Source organism: Streptopelia decaocto, assembly GCF_964273445.1.
Source record: "Streptopelia decaocto genome assembly, chromosome: Z".
Taxonomy (NCBI): domain Eukaryota; kingdom Metazoa; phylum Chordata; class Aves; order Columbiformes; family Columbidae; genus Streptopelia; species Streptopelia decaocto.
In genome coordinates, this window is record NC_138657.1 from 61,289,467 (window position 1) to 61,305,872 (window position 16,406).

At 37.0% G+C, this 16,406-nt stretch overlaps 1 protein-coding gene across 5 annotated transcripts in view; it reads right to left on the reverse strand.

Moving 5' to 3' along the window:
• Positions 1-16,406, reverse strand: part of NIPBL (NIPBL cohesin loading factor) — a 150,462-nt gene that overhangs the window by 25,242 nt on the left and 108,814 nt on the right. For all 5 annotated transcript variants that reach the window (XM_082074258.1, XM_082074256.1, XM_082074260.1 and 2 more), the window contains 9 exons: positions 13,741-13,923; positions 10,679-10,876; positions 9,690-9,761; positions 9,514-9,603; positions 8,221-8,324; positions 5,855-5,941; positions 4,332-4,563; positions 2,435-2,586; positions 1,575-1,655 (listed from right to left, as the gene is read on the reverse strand). In XM_082074258.1, coding sequence (XP_081930384.1) covers positions 1,575-1,655; positions 2,435-2,586; positions 4,332-4,563; positions 5,855-5,941; positions 8,221-8,324; positions 9,514-9,603; positions 9,690-9,761; positions 10,679-10,876; positions 13,741-13,923 — 1,199 coding nt within the window. The remainder of the gene's footprint in view (positions 1-1,574; positions 1,656-2,434; positions 2,587-4,331; positions 4,564-5,854; positions 5,942-8,220; positions 8,325-9,513; positions 9,604-9,689; positions 9,762-10,678; positions 10,877-13,740; positions 13,924-16,406) is intronic.

Here is a 16,406-nt window from a genome sequence, read left to right on the forward strand (position 1 = left end):
AAATCCCTTAGGTTTTAAAAATTCCTGTCAATGGTAGAGTACATTGTAGAAGAAAGTCAAATGGTGTAATACGAAACTTTCAGTACAGAGCAAAACTCTGTGGTAACACAAATTCCGTGAACAAACGTATGGTTGTAGAGCACACTTGAGAAATCTGTTTTACTTCATATCCTGAGCTTTAGTGTTTGCCTGACATGACATATTCTTTCAGTTTACAGGATTAGGACTGTAGAGTTTGCCCCCCCGTTTCGTTCAGGCAGAATACTGGAGTATTTCATCCATACAAACAGAAAACTCTCAGTGGAACAAGCACATCTCTGTTGCACTGCATTTTTCCTGAAATAATATTTTACCTCACCTGTGAATTTTTCACACTGACACTTCTTCTGAGAATAATTTATTCCGTTACACAGAAGTATCCTACTTGTGCAATCCCAAGTAGGAAAATAATTTATTACAAAGACATATGCTATTTATGCACAAATACAGGCTGGGTAGAGAATGGGTTGAGAGCAGCCCTGACAAGAAAGGCTTGGGGGCGTTGGCTGTTGAGAAGCTAAACATGAGCCAGCAATGTGCGCTTGCAGCCCAGAAGGCCAAACGTGTCTTGGGCTGCAACAAAAGCAGAGTGGCCAGCAGGCTGAAGGAGGTGATTCTACCTCTCTAATCTGCTCTGGTGAAACCCCACCTGCAGTACCACATCCAGCTCTGGAGCCCTAAACATAAAAGGGACATGGACCTGTTGGAGCAAGTCCAAAGGAGGGCCACAAAGATGATCAGAGGGCTGGAGCACCTCTCCTACAAAGGTTGAGTTGGGGTTGTTCAGTCTGGGGAAGAGATGGCTCTAGTGAGACCTTATAGCCACCTTTCAATACCTACAAGACCTACAAGAAAGTTGTAAAGCGACTTTTTACAAGGGCATGTAGTGATAGGACAAGGGGCAATGGCTTTAATCTGAAAGAGGGAAGATTTAGATTAGATATACAGAAGAAATTCTTCATCATGAGGGTGTTGAGGCACTGGAACAGGCAGCCAAGAGAAGCTGTGGATGCCCCATCCCTGGAAGTGTTCAAGGCTAGGCTGGATGAGGCTTTGAGCAATCTGGTCTAGTGGAAGGTGCTCCTGCCCGTGGCATGGAGGCTGGAACCAGATGGTTTTTAATGTCCCAAACCATCCTGTGATTCTATGATTCTACTAGTTCTATACTTTATTCCATTGCATAAATTAAAATCTTAACATAGCAAATAAGGAAAACCACATTGCTAAGATTTATTAAGACAAGAAAGGATAGGTAAGAGCAAGGGGTTTGTGTTTACACTTTAAACAACATAATCAAAACTAAGAAGTTCCTTGCTTAAATAGAATATTACTTCCTATAGAGTGCTCTGCAGACAAGGGCAGCCCAGGTAGATTTAATACTGTTCCTAGATTATGATATCAAACTATAAAACATGTAATAATAACATTAGTTCTAAACTCCAATTCTCCACCAGAGAGAAAATACATCCTATGTGAATGCCCTAGTAACTCTCAGAAGTGCAAGAGCACGAAACCTCAAATTAAAAAGTACTTACTGCAGTCACTAATTTGATGGCACACAACTGTAGTTCACTGACGTTTTCTACAAAGAAAGGTGTTATTCCCATAGATGATACCTATCAATGGAAAGAAATTATTGTAAGTGTATTTGACTAACAGAAATGTAGGCAGTTTCACAAGTAGGTTACTCATTCAGCAGGTATTTAACAAGATTTATTACTTCACATCATTTGCAAATAAAGTTATTAAAGGATATTAGAGAACAAGACTCATGACGAGTACCTGAGGGAACTGGGGCTGTTTAGTCTGGAGAAAAGGAGGCTGAGGGGAGACCTTATTACTGTCTACAACTCCCTGAATGGAGGTTGTAGCATGGAGGGTGTTGGTCTCTTCTGCCAAGTAGCAAGTGATAGGACAAGAAGAAATGACCTCAAGTTGTGCCAAGTTGGAGAATTTAGATTGGATATTAGGAAAAACTTAACGGAAAGGGCTGTCAGGCATGGAAGCAGGCTGCCCAGAAAAGTGGTGGCATCACCATCCCTGGAGTTATTTAAAAGATGTGTAGATGTGGTGCTTAGGGACAAGGCCTAGTGGTGGACTTGGCAGCGTTATATTAATGCTTGGACTTGATGATCTTAAAGGTGTTTTCCAAACTAAATGACTCTATGACTCTACATTTGAATACAATCAGGTACAAGCAAAGCCATTAAAGATTTGAATATCAAAATGTTCTCTTGCTGCTATACTATAGAACAAACTAGTCACTCTGATGTTAATAATTCCAAAGTTCGTACTGACTTCATACTTCATGTCACTGAGACAAACATAATTCACATTCTTTCTGGGAAAAAAAAAGCAAACATTCTCAGACAGAAATTCTTCTGATAAAACATACCTGAAGAATAGTTGTATCAGTAAGAAGCTGTATCTCCAGCAATTCTGACAAGCTGTTGACAATGTCACAAACTTTGTTATACAACATCACTATAACTCTTTGCTTGTGGGTTGAACACTTGGCACGTTTTGCTTTGGAACTTAAAAGACCACCTAGAAAATAAAGAAAATCTTCATTAATATTTCCAATGTTTCAAATAAAATATCAGAAAAACCATCTTCCTCAAAAAGTGTCCCCAGAACAACTGCATGCCTACAGCTTTGTAAAAGCAACTGCTTACAGAAGATCAACTACTTAGTAGCATCTGCTGGAAAGCAAGAATTCCATATATTAATTTTACATAATTGCTCTAATTTTGGATCCAAGATTTTTAAAAAGGTTCTTGAAGTTGGATACCCACATCTAAACACAAAAATTTAAGTTTTCACAGAAATAAATACTTATATACACAGAAATTATAACCATAAATTGATGTATTCCTACATACACTAACTATATCATTCAGAGGGACTTGGGCCCACAAGAACTTCCCTATGTTGAACAAGGCCAAGTGCGAGGTCCTGCACCTGGGTGGGGGGATGAAGGGATTGAGAGCAGCCCTGTGGAGAAGGACCTGGGGGTACTGGTGGATGAAAGACTGGACATGAGTCAGCAACGTGCACTTGCAGCCCAGAAGACCAATAGTATCTTGGGCTGCATCAAATGAGCGTGTCCAGCAGGTCGAGGGAGGTGATTCTGTCCCTCTGCTCCACCCTGGTGAGACCCCACCTGGAGTCCCATGTCCAGCTCTGGAGCCCTCAGCACAGGAAAGACATGGACCTGTTGGAGAAGGGCCTGAGGAGCCACAAAAATGATCAGAGGGCTGGAACAGCTCTGTTGTGAGGACAGGCTGAGAGAGTTGGGGTTGTTCAGCCTGGAGAAGAGAAGACCTTATTGCAGTCCTTCAGTCACTAAAAGGGGCCTATAAGAAAGATGGGGACAGACTTTTTAGCAGGGCCTGTTATGACAGGACAAGGGGTGATGGTTTTAAACTAAGGAAGGGGAGATTTGGGTTAGAGATTAGGAAGACATTTTTTACAGTGACGGTAAATTATGGGAACTTGTTGCCCAGAGAGGTGGTAGATGCATCGTCCCTAGAGACATTCCAGGCCAGGCTGGACAGGATTCTGGGCAACCTGATCTAGTTGAAGATGTCCCTGCTCAATGCAGGGTGGTTGGACTACATGACTTTTGAAGGTCTGTTCCAACCCAAACTATTCTGATTCTACACACAAGAACTGAAATTCACACAGAATCACAGAATCGACTGGGTTGGAAAAGACCTCAGAGATCATCAAGTCCAAACCTTGGTCCAACTTCAGTCCATTTACTAGATCATGGCACTAAGTGCCATGTCCAATCTCAGTTTAAAACCTCCAGAGACGGTGAGTCCACCACCTCCCTGGGCAGGCCATTCCAATGCCTGACCACTCTCTCTGTAAAGAATTTCTTTCTAATATCCAGCCTAAATTTCCCCTGGCAGAGTTTAAGTCCATGCCCCCTTGTCCTATTGCTAACTGCCTGGGAGAAGAGACCAATCCAGACAAACTTCTAAATAAGTTAGTCTAAATACTTTGGTTACACTGACATTATTGCATTAACCAAGAGTTTATATGACTAAGTTATTCAGAGGACATATTTAATTCATTTTGGTTTTATGCTACATTTCATTATCCTCAAACTAACATAAAGCATTAATTCAGGATGCTCTATGTAATGTGGAAGAACTATCAGTATAAGGTTGCATACAAAAATCTTATTCCAGAAACTCATATCACTTGCATCATCATACAATAGATTATGTTTTGATTTTTTTTAATGTGGAAAGATTATTTTAAAAATTTCTTAGCATACTAACCACCATGAGGATCCACTCTATACACAGGATCATACTGAGGATAGAGAGTGTTCTGCAAATGAAATTTTGTGTATTGAATCACTCTTTCTATTACGTCCTCAATATATACAGCTTTAGGCATATTTGGTGATGTCATAATATTGATAGCAGTAAGACAAGCATCAGCAGACTTTGTCACTCTCTCCATAATAAGATCTCTCCATAATCTCTCCTCATCTTCAGTGTCATTGTTCTGTCACAGGCAAGAAAAATAGGATAGCATGAGCAAGAAGTCAAATTTTTATGCTTACCAAGTAAAAGATAATAACATTAGCTTAATATGCTTACATGCACTAAAGTATAAAATGTTGTATTCCCTTTTTGATACAGAAGCAGTTTAGTTTGTTTTAGAAATCAAACGTTTATTTTACTAGTAACCCATTTGTAATATGTCACTGCACTGTTAAAGAACTAAGCTTACTCCTTAGCAGAAGCTTTCTTTGGCGGAATGATTTGAATAATTTCTAAAATGTTTTAGGAAAAATCAAACTTGTTTGGCTAAAGACTGCTTCCTTTTTAAACAAGCTTTGTCTCTGAATTCTAATCATCGTGTAATTTCATTAGCTGCTTAATAATCTTGAGTTTTACTGCAAAATGCTAAAATAAAAATATCACTTTAAAAGCATTAGCATAAAGACTTAATCACAGTGAACTACAGCAGGTAAACCAGCAACTTACTTATTTTTCATATTTCTAAACACATTCGGAACCATATACTGAAACGTTGAAAACCCTACAAACTATCTAAAGTATTTAGTTACAAATTGTGTATCTCTGATTTTCATTTCCAAGTTCAAATTCTTCCTTTCCAATATAATGAATTAGTCCCTATTCCTGCAGACCAAGGCTTTTTCTTCCTCATAAAAATCAAAATAATGTTTTGACTAGAAAGTGTAGAAATAAATAAATACATTAATTGTGAAATATCACATATCAACGTCATAAAAACTCCAAAAGCCCAAGTAGATTCAGGTACATAAGGAAAAAAAACCCCTAAAATCTTAAACTTCCCATTGATTTTGTTTATGTTGATAACATTAATTTTGCAGTATAAGAACAGACTTAAAGCACTTTGTCCTGTCTCAATGCTCAGGAGAAGAATAAGCTCTGCAAAAAAAATGCAGTATTTCTTTCATTGTTTCATGGACACATAGCGAAGTAGCAAAGAAATGTCCAATGGTGCAAATTACACCAGTTACCATGAATATTCAGGATGAAACTGTGACATTTAAATTTAAAACAAAAGAAAACTCAGTTACTCACAATACACCGGCTAGTTATCAGTACTATTGCAAAACTTGTTTAGTATTGAAAAAAATCTATCAACTGAATTTTACTTCAAATCCTAAAATTTGGCAATCATATACATATCAGAAATTCCTTTCACAAACATACACAGTATTTGAAACCATCACTAAACAGGACTCAAGTGAACAAGACTCTATTCTACACATTGATGTGAAATTATGTAATTTGCAACTCACATGGTTAAGTAATGTAGAAAGTTTTGATCCATCCTGAATATTCTTCTCCAATATATTCAGGACTTTCACTGTTTTATCTGCTGAGATCTAAAACAAGAAAAGAAACACATCAAACACTGTAGGAACATAGAGGCTTCCAAAGTGCTAAAAAAAAAAAGTCCATGGATAGAGAATAGAACCCATTACATAATCTGAAACACTTAAATTGTAAGCAATTTGATATAAGGATTGGATCTTGACTTCTCTGGTTTCTGACACCACATGATTGAGAATATTGATTATACAAATAAATTAGGTGAAATATATTCTAAAATTGCAATCAAACTGCGTTTTCCAGCTGCAAATACATAGAAATAGATTTAAAATTGCATATCTGTCATTAATGTCGTATAGTTATACACTTCTGCTTCTAGAAACATAAATCTAACTGACTGCATAAAGCTTTATTAGGAGAAAATCCAAATTCCACAAACAAGCAGAACTAAAATACCCTGTACTTGAGTCCTAATAAAAAGAAGATGTATTCTTACTATTAGTGTTAACTTTAGAGAACCAGCATGTTGAAAAAATTAACTCAAACTTACTCATTGATTTTCTACAGAATTATGATTAAATAATTTATAGAATATGCTAAGCTCAAGGACAGCCAATTTCACTCATCCAGATGCTTTTGGCACTCAGCTTTAGAAGCAACAAAGTTCTGATTTTATACATACATACATACATACATGTATGTATGTATGTATGTGTGACAAACAGAGATTAAGGGTGAGAATTATCAGCAAAGAGAAACAGGTTGACAGGGAAACAGGCCACAAGTGAAGTCAGGGAGACGGAAGCAAAGTCCAGGAAGAATATTTGCATTTTGGATTAAAGAAAAACCTTCAGAGTGACTTTCATAATAACTGGCTTCACAGATGCTCCATAAACATAGTATGCAGTCATAAGTAGGCAAAGTTTTACATAAGACCGCCAGTGCTGGTTTGACTGAAAATGAGTTAATTTTCTTCATGGAGTTAGAAACCTCTCTTTTTCATAGCAAGCACAATCATTATTCGGACTTAGTTTGAGAACAAAAGATAACATGCCAGCACAGAGTTAATGTTTTTAGTTGCTCTGGTCTGAAAGCCAAGGGCATTCTGAGCACTCTGCCCACAGGTGTGAGGCATCACGGAAGGAGGGCCATGGATGGGGCAGAGCTTGACTGACATCCAGACTGGTCAATAAGAGTATTCTATCCCATTAGCATCATGCTTCATATTTAAGGACAGTCGGGATCTTCTGGTCTCACTCTCTGGCTCTTTGCTCTCAGAGCCCTGTTTATGGGTGTTCTGTTTGGGATGTTTAGTCAGCCTTTTGCCATTTTGCAGAGGCCTCTGGGCCTTTCTGCCTATTTTCCTTTTTCCTCTCTTTGGCATCAGCTGTTCAGGACCAGATGCTGTTTCCTGGGACTGTCTGCCCAGTGTGGACGGAGTTCATGAGGAATTGCATTGAGTATCTTTTATTTTATATTCTCTTATATATATATATTTACTACTAGTGTATATTAGTATTTTGTTATCTTATCAAACTGTGTTTATCTCAATTCAAGTTTCTTCCTTCCCTTCCAATTCTCTCCCATTTGGGAGGCTGGGAAGGTGGTGAGTGAGCAGCTATCACGGTTGTATTGCTAGCTAGGCTTAAACCGCTACACTGCCCAAAGCCAAGAGTTCCAGGAAGATAAAGCAAAAACATTGTTTCTAGAAGTGTGACGCCAACAGCCCGCACCAACAAACTGCTCCCTTGAACTAAAGTAGGGAAGAGTATGACAAAGAAACCACAGTATGTGGCCTACAGAAAATGAATCTTATCACCTGTGGTGTTACATCTTTTAAGTTTGAAAGGCCTTTTTGGAGAAATGGAGGAAGCAGGCAATTCAGTGTGATGCTGGCTGGACATCATACATTTACATTGCACTGATGGTGTATATATGAAAAGGTGGATTTGTCTACTTTGCCAGCAGGTTCTGATTTACTGTGGTTGCTCACCAGCAGCTGCCAGAAGCAAACACTATGGGTTGAGGTGCTTTTGTCAAAGTAGATCAATTATTTTAGATTTTATTGCTCAGCTATGGGTATTACATATTGATAAAGAGTCAGCATTGACACAGAGAAGGACGACTCAAAGATGTCTCAGCCTCAGAGACAGTAACAGTTAAGACGCGGTAACTTTTTAAGCACTTCAACTAAGTCAACAGAAGCACAACAGTTTGCAGTATCTGTCAGATGCAAACCTGAGGAGGGTGGAATGCTATTACAGAAGACATAAGTTTTTGTATGCTTATCAAAATTTTATGTTCAAACAGAGTTAAAACTACAGAGATGTACCTTGTCCATAATGCCCATTGCCTTGATTTTTGCAGATTCACTGCCCAACTCACTAAGCTGATGTTTTCCCAGTAGCAATTCCTGTGGAATCTCATCATCATCGCCTTTGAAAAAAATAAAATGAATAATCATATTTCTAATTAGACTTCAAGGAAATCAGTATTCTACAGCCAATATGAAAAGCTAACTGAAGAAAAAGAACTCATTTTCCAAATAGCTAGCATCTAATACTTCCACCTAGAGAAGACTGATGATGACAACTTTTGGTTGTGTTGAAACAATTACTACCTATTAAATATGACTGGTTTTGAAGTATCATTTAACAGCCTAAAATGAGGCATCCATTCCTGAAAGTCATAAACCAAAAATTTTTAATATAGCAAAACTAATTTATTGCAGCTCTTGTGCCATCACCTTCGTTACAGTAAAACGATTCTTAAATGTTTGTAGCCCTAATTTTAAATATCCAATCTAGGGAAGGGCAATAGATCAAAAACAGATATGAAATTAAGTACTTTGGGATACACTATCTCAATCGTATTTACCCTTATAAAAAATAAGGATGTTACCAGACACAGAAATAACTAATGACTTCACTTTCAACTTGAAGGTTGTAAACACTGTTGCTTTAAAAACTGCAGTGATTTGTTTATTATGCTCCTCTCCTTGTTCTAATCCTGGGACAAAGATGGTAGGAAAAAATTAGTGAATACTCCCTTTCAATAGAAAGTCACCTTGGTCAACCTGAACTAATTCCTCAGACACTTATGCTAAGCTGGCTGAATTTCCACTGAAATGGATAAGGAGTATATAGTGATTCAGTGCCTCACCCACAAATACATAAAGACTCTGCTGCTTGAATTGAATAATCAAGCTGTTGGGTCAAAGGCCACAACAGATGCAAAATCATGTGCCTCAAACATTACTACAGACAGTGACATCTTATGCTAGTGTTGTTTACAAAGATGTCTGACAGAAGGTAACGCTCTAATGACATCGCAAAGAGGTATCCTTTCCACTCCAGGAGGCTACTCTTTGTCTCATTATGATTTATGCTCCTTTGGATTCTGCAGGGATGAGGAAGGAGGATTTTCTTCCTGCAGCAGCAAATAAAATTGGAAAGGTAAAGGCCACGACTCGAGGTGCAAATGATATAAATGCACTATGCCCTAGCATGTACCACAGGCAACTAAATCACCAAGAAGGAAGTTCAAAAATACCGACATAATTTTTTTTGGTGTGTTTTTATGTTTCTAATAGTGGAAAACATTTTGAAAATTTCTGACATATTACCAAAAGCTGTAAAATCCATGTCTTCCAAGTTTTCCAAAATATTCTCTATTGAGGCAGTAAACCTCTTGAAAGTTGAAGAATCCATCATTTCTGGTGAAAAAAGAAATTTATAAGTAATTATTTTATATACAAAAGATAAAATAAAAATTGTATAAAAATAAATAGCCTAAAATTACCTTCAGGTGTTAGTTTAGGTTCATAAGCTCTCCTCCTCTTTTGTTTTTCCTTTTTCTTCATTTTTCTAGCCACTAATGAAGAGAGTAAAGAGTGAAACAAATGCTTTCTCAAAAATGAAACAAAGAATTATTTACATTTCTTACACTCGTACTCAATACTGCATGTAAGGATGTTTATTTTAAACTATTTAACATATTGTCCTGGTTTTGTTAAAAACAGGACCAGTTTCTCTTTTAGTGAACTTTCCTTTCAGCTAAGTTCTTCTAAGTAACTGCACTTTTCTGAATCTGTCTGCATGTTTTTCACACACTGTTTGCTCCGGAGGTGATAAAAGTAGCAATGGGATGCAGAAGAGACCTAGGTTTAGACTTATTGCTATTGCAGCCAAGGTTGCTGATAAATTTCGCATGTCCCGTAAGTGACAGGGGTGTATTTGCAAGGAGGGGTGATCAGAACAGGTGACTAAAACTGACCAACTAAGTATTCCATCCCATACATGTCATACACCCTAAAGAAGTGGGAGATCATGAGGGTCTCATTCTCTTTGACCATGGTTGGCATCTGAAGAGCACCCTGCCTGTCATGCCTGCGATCTGAGGCCTGGTTCCAGACTCTGAATCCCTGAATCCAGTTCCAGTTTACTGTGAAATCCAGCCCAGGACTTCCGGGTGCCTACCCTGCAGCCTCCGGAACAACCAGCTCCCAGCTCTGCCGCAGGCACTACCCTGGGAAATTCAAGATTGGTTTTGTATATTTTGTATTATTTTCTCTATTTATTAGTAGCATTAGTAAAGCATTTTTAACTTTTTCCAGCTTGCAAGTCTCTCTCCCTTTTCCTCCTATTGCCTTTCCTTAGTGTGGTGGGTGAGGGGTTAACAGAGAGCATCTGCCATGGTTTACTGTTGCTCGGCAGTAAACGGTGACACATATCCATTAAAAATGCACTAGTACTATAGAATAAAATTAAATTTTTTAAATGATCAGTTACCATCACTGAGGCTAGGGGGAGAAGAATGATCATCCATATCAGAGTCATCGGGACTGCGATTACGGTAACGGCCACTACCAGAAGTCCTCCTTCCTTCATGAAAATGACCACTTCTCCTATGGTCAACAGAACTTCTTCTGTCATGTTCTTCATACTCCCAAGCTTCATCTCTATCCCTTTTATGTCTTTTACGAGAAGCTGGAAAATAAATGCATTTTCATTCTAAGTACAAAAATTCTACTTTTAATTGCTCAAAGTGAAACATTTTTAAACATTTAAAAGATGTGCAGATGTGGCACCCTGGGAGATAGTTTAGTGGTGGACTCAGCAGTGTTAGGTTCATAGTTGGATTTGATCATCTTAAAGGTCTTTTCCAACCTAAATGATTATATGACTTGCAAGTTAAACAGTATTGTATAGCTATTCTGTAAAACACGTGAGCACTCTAAAACTTATATAAAACTATATAAAATTAAACCTGAGGCAACAATAATGCTCTGCATTGCTCTGCATTGCACTGCAGGTGGCTCCCACTTCTGAAAATGTAGCACAGAACTTCTGCACAGAGGCAGTCCAAGTCTTTAAGGTAATAACTCATTCCAGGCTTTGAGCCTGGATCAGACTTGCATCTGGAAGCATTACGGTCAAGATTCATGATGCTTGAGCTACTAACACTGCCTAAATGGCTAGAGTTAACTGCGACTGAAAAAATGGAGGGCCATCTTGGATACCTGGAGTGAGCGTTCAGGAGAAGAAATAAATATTTATGGGAAAAGACTTCACACATATTAACTGATTCTTTTTCCAACATGGGACAGTATTTTGTGGAGGCAGACAACACCTGTCTCTGCACTTTAGAATCAATTTAGGCTCCATAGGATGAATTCTGACTCCAGCTAAATCTCCATGAGAAAAGTAACTTTCAATATTGCTTTCCAGCAGAATTTTAAATTTACGAGTTTAATCAATGTTGCATGACAAACCAGAATGTGTTACAGTTGTGCTGGCTCTGCAAGGCAAATAAGATGAACACAGGAACACCTAGTCACAATCACTACTCTACAAAATATATTTTGAAGTAGATAAAATGGACTAAAAATGTAAGTATTAATAACATGTCAAGAGTTATTATAAATTTATACATAAATAAAGACTATCTGGAATATAAACACTCAATTTCCTTCTAAGTTCTGCTGAACATTTATGCAATAACACATTTAGCACTTATTGGATGAGCACTGTTTAATAAATTTTAAATTTCTCATAATTTATTTAATGGAATCCCCCTTCTTCATGAGATACTCAGAGAAATTTCTCTTCTTCTAAAACAATCACTATTTCAGAATTTTTAAAAATGGAGTTTGGACAATCAAAAGAATTCCAAAATACATATTTGTAACAATACAAATCTATTCAGTTTACTTGCCAGAAATCTTTCATTCTCTTAATCATTTTGTGTTGTTTTACTTCAACTCAGTTCTACAGTACTCCTTGAGAAATATTAGAATTTATTTTTAAGCCAGATGTCTTCACTGAATTGTTTATAATGATGGTCAGATCTCTTTGAGTGCATATAAGGAGCCTAGCATACCTTAAAACATATAATTACTGTGAAAGTTTTCCTTAATTTGCTTTACTTTGTATTTAAGAATTCCAACCGCCACAGTGGTTAATAAGCAGATTAAGATATCTGCTATTCCTGACAATCCTCTCCATTCCCAACCAACTTAAAAAAAATTGCTTTACTTTTTCTATTTTTTAAGTCACTGTTCCAGATTATAAACATCATGAACAGGTGATATGACATGGTAAACAGAGAATATAGAATCCTGAATGAAACAAATCATCATTAATCCTTTTCCATAATCAAGACAGATTACATATTACCTCAAGATCTCATACTCGTAGTCAAAGCAGCACTATTCAGTTACAAGTAAAAGGAAAAACAAACAAAGACATTTTCTGCTTCACTTATAAGGAGCAGAGGTATTTCTATTATAATTTTTATGTGTATGTGTGCATAAGCACTGCATATCTGTTGGACGAAAACACGAAAAATTAAAAAGCAGGACAAATAAGTCTTTTCTTGACCCTAAGAAAGACGAAAAAGCAAAACATTGCGTTTTACAAAAGCTCAGTAAGATCCTTATATAAGTGGAAAGACCCCAAAATTGAGAAAAGATCATTATAAGCAAGATGCATTCCCACGTAACAGTAATAAGCCCTTCCGTAGCGCTGCATGGGTAACACAGCTAAGATGTTCAGTCAGACCAAACTGATTCATTCAAATTTAAGAGTTTCTTTTCAGTGTTGACTAACTGAATGACCATGGAAACAAACTAAGAACACTCTTAATATTATGTAGAAAACCCATTCCTAGCTTAAAGGCACAGAACAATTTTCTGACACTCGGGAATTTCATTCAATCACACAGGAAAATTCTAACAACAAGCTTCCTCTCTTCCTTTGAAAACACTTCATCCAGGAATAGCATGATCAGCAAATGGTATTTTGAGAAGCCATCAAAAGCCACTCCACTTTTTCAAGCATTATATGAGAGAAATAATAGAAGAAGAAATATATTAAGAAACTTCTGTGCAGTAAGATTCTCGGTTTATCATATCAGAAAAATTCAAGAGGGAATCTTTCGCTTATCAATAAAACTAAGAATAGATTAAAATTTCTTTACTGAAATTTTTCTTTGCGTACCAAAGTATGCAAGTTTTCTGTGCTGCTTTAGAGAATATTTTCCTTAATCTGATTGGCTAAAAATGTTCCATAGCCCAACTGAAAAAAATAAAATCTAGGTAGCAGCTTCCCACAAAGTAAATAGGAAAAGAAATTTAACAACCAGCTGCTTTTCATCTTGAGTGACAAACTGCATCTAAGTTATTTTTCTTGTAAAAGAAGAAAAGGGTTCTAGGCCAAGCAGCTGTAAGGACAGCAAACTTGTTTTCATGTGTTTTGTATGTTCAACAACTTAAAAAAAAAAAGTGGACATTTTCATAAAAGCAAAATATTAGCTTTCTTTAGCATTAAGAACAGAACAATGTACTACTTACATTCAAAAGCTTCTTCACTGTCATTGTCTTCGTCAGAACTGATTTCAGCATATTTTGGCTTCTCATTAACTGTGCTACGTTTGCGCTTGTTCATTTTCACACGTTCACAAAGTGGCATGGTGGATTCGATTTCTGCCAGAAGCTCAGGAGGCAACTCTTTTAACACTGACTGATCTATGCTACCTATTAACGAAGAGTAAGAAGAGTAAAAGTGAACCCAAAGACAAAAATAAGGGCCGACACTATAGTCCTTCCTCAGGAACTGCTTACATTATATCCAATAGTAATACCACAGCTAGATGTACCTGGATGTATTCTACAGCCATTTCTAAAGTTGCTTTTATTGTTCAGACTACAATTAGAAATTAACATAATAAATTGCATACACACCTTCAATAAAATATTTTATCAGGTATATAAATATAAAAAATTTCAAACAGTTGAGTTTCCTTTGTAAGAATATATCCTTGCTCTGTTCCACAAAACTTAGGCTTATTTCAGTGCATGCTCTGAATTCAACAGGCTTCCTATTAGTGTAGGTAAATTAAGGATTCTTTGTGCATCATTAACAGTTCTGTTTACTCTCATTTGCATTATTTAGTGTACACAAGACAGTAATCTTCCATCTTCCATCCCTGAATACCATCCAAATCATCAACATCCCAACCTCTGCCTCAGAGTTTTTTCTTACCTCCTACTAGTAGTTTTATAATGCAACTGAGACTTTTGCTTCTTTTTGTTACAAAGCAAAGCTGAAATATTTTATTTAATATAGATGAACAGCAAGCTGGACCACATCAGGTTTCTCTTCCACAGAAGTAAACAGGTAGACAACATCAGACCATTCTCATCACGTGTTGAAACTGTGATTAGACCCACACGCAGCCAGTATCAAGGAGACTTGCAGCCAAAACTTTTACAGCTGACACAAGGAAGCCAAATTAACTCAGAAATATTTCTTGGGGTTTTGTTTATCTGATGTCTTTATCACATAACTTTCTAAAATTTATTTCCTTTTTTTCACTAATATTTGATCTTCTAGTCCAAGATCAGTCTTTTCTTTTTTTCTTTCCCTCTTTAAACATCTTTAACTGGAATCAGAAGAGACTTAATATGAGAAAATAGGTTCCGGCAACAACTTTTTAAAAAGGGATCATATATTACTGGTTTAATAAATATCTGCATCCAAAAAAATTGCCTACAAGCCATAAAACTAATGATCAGAAAATTATTTTTCCTATAATTCTGAAGTATGTTCACCAAGTCATCTGATTCAAATGCATTTAAAAAAAAACCCCACAGAATTTAAAATATTCACAATTTTGTAGGGAAATATCCATAAATAAAACTGATAGCAAAAGTTGTCCTTGCTTCCCCCATGCTGTGGTCTTATTTCTGCTTTAAGTTGCCATCCCTAGATAATCACCATCTGCCAACTTTACCTCAATTCTCAATATTGCTTTCAAAAAATCTAGAAAACACTCCGAGTGTGGTTGACCATGTTGCTGTGACAATTATTCTTTGTGGGCTGGGCACTTGATTGAAAACAGGCAGAACTACACTAGCACGGACAGATCAGGTCCTCTTTATGCACCACCAGCTGACTGGATGATAGTCAAGTGTAACCTGGATGCTGCACAGCTGTCCCTGCATGATGGTGTCCCCACACTGATACTTCAGGTCTTTCTGTATGCCTATAGTGCCTGATGAGTCTTCACCTACACCCAGCCCCAGACTACAGGAAAAATTAACATACAAACATTTTTAACACAATTTCTACAGGTGAAATCGCTAGGTGACCTCAGATCCTCGTTCTCTAAAACACTGTTGGTAATTTTATTGAAATCAGCAGGACTACACACAGAGCATAAGGCCCACAGCAAATCTGGCCAAACAAACACTTTGCAAAACTCAGCTACAAGTAAAGGAACAGAAGTTGCCTTAAATCCCCAAACAACAAACAAAAATCACACTCTCCTGCCTCCTAGGAATAGCTATTCTCGCATTCATTATTGATTTTGTTCCCAGGTTAGAACACTACCCAATCTTTAAAAATCAATCAAGTACCACTGTGTTAATTAGACATCAATGAAAAAATAAAAATGCAACTGCTTTAAATACTCAGAAAAATAACTTTATTTCCTTCTCAAATAGTCTGAGTTCTCTATGTTCTCCTGTGCTACATTCAATTAATGCTTGAATTGCACTCCTTCCTGTTACAGATATTTCAAGTAATAACATAAACTTCCCTGTTTTCTTTTATTAGGGAATACATACAGCTTTCTTTATTAAAGCGGGGAACAGAAGAAAAGAGAACAAACAGAATTATTGTAAAGTTCCCTATAACCTATCTTTAAAGTTTTTGTTTCTGTCACATTTTCTGGAGGAAGTCTGCTGCATGTCCAGTTTCCTGAGCTGCTGAGGATTGTAAAACCAAATCTGAAGAGTACAAAGGAGTTAAGCGTGACTGCACAGGTATCTACAGTTCTGAAATACACAGAAAAGGACTCCCCATCCTTTCTGAAGAAATCCAGGGATATTACTGTGGGACTCCAGTCAAGAGCCTGTTAACAGTTATTTTACTCTATTGCTTTGAGTCACAGCAATCCAATCTTCAATAGAAACATATTACTGACTTCCTTCTTTTATACCTCTCTATTTTATAA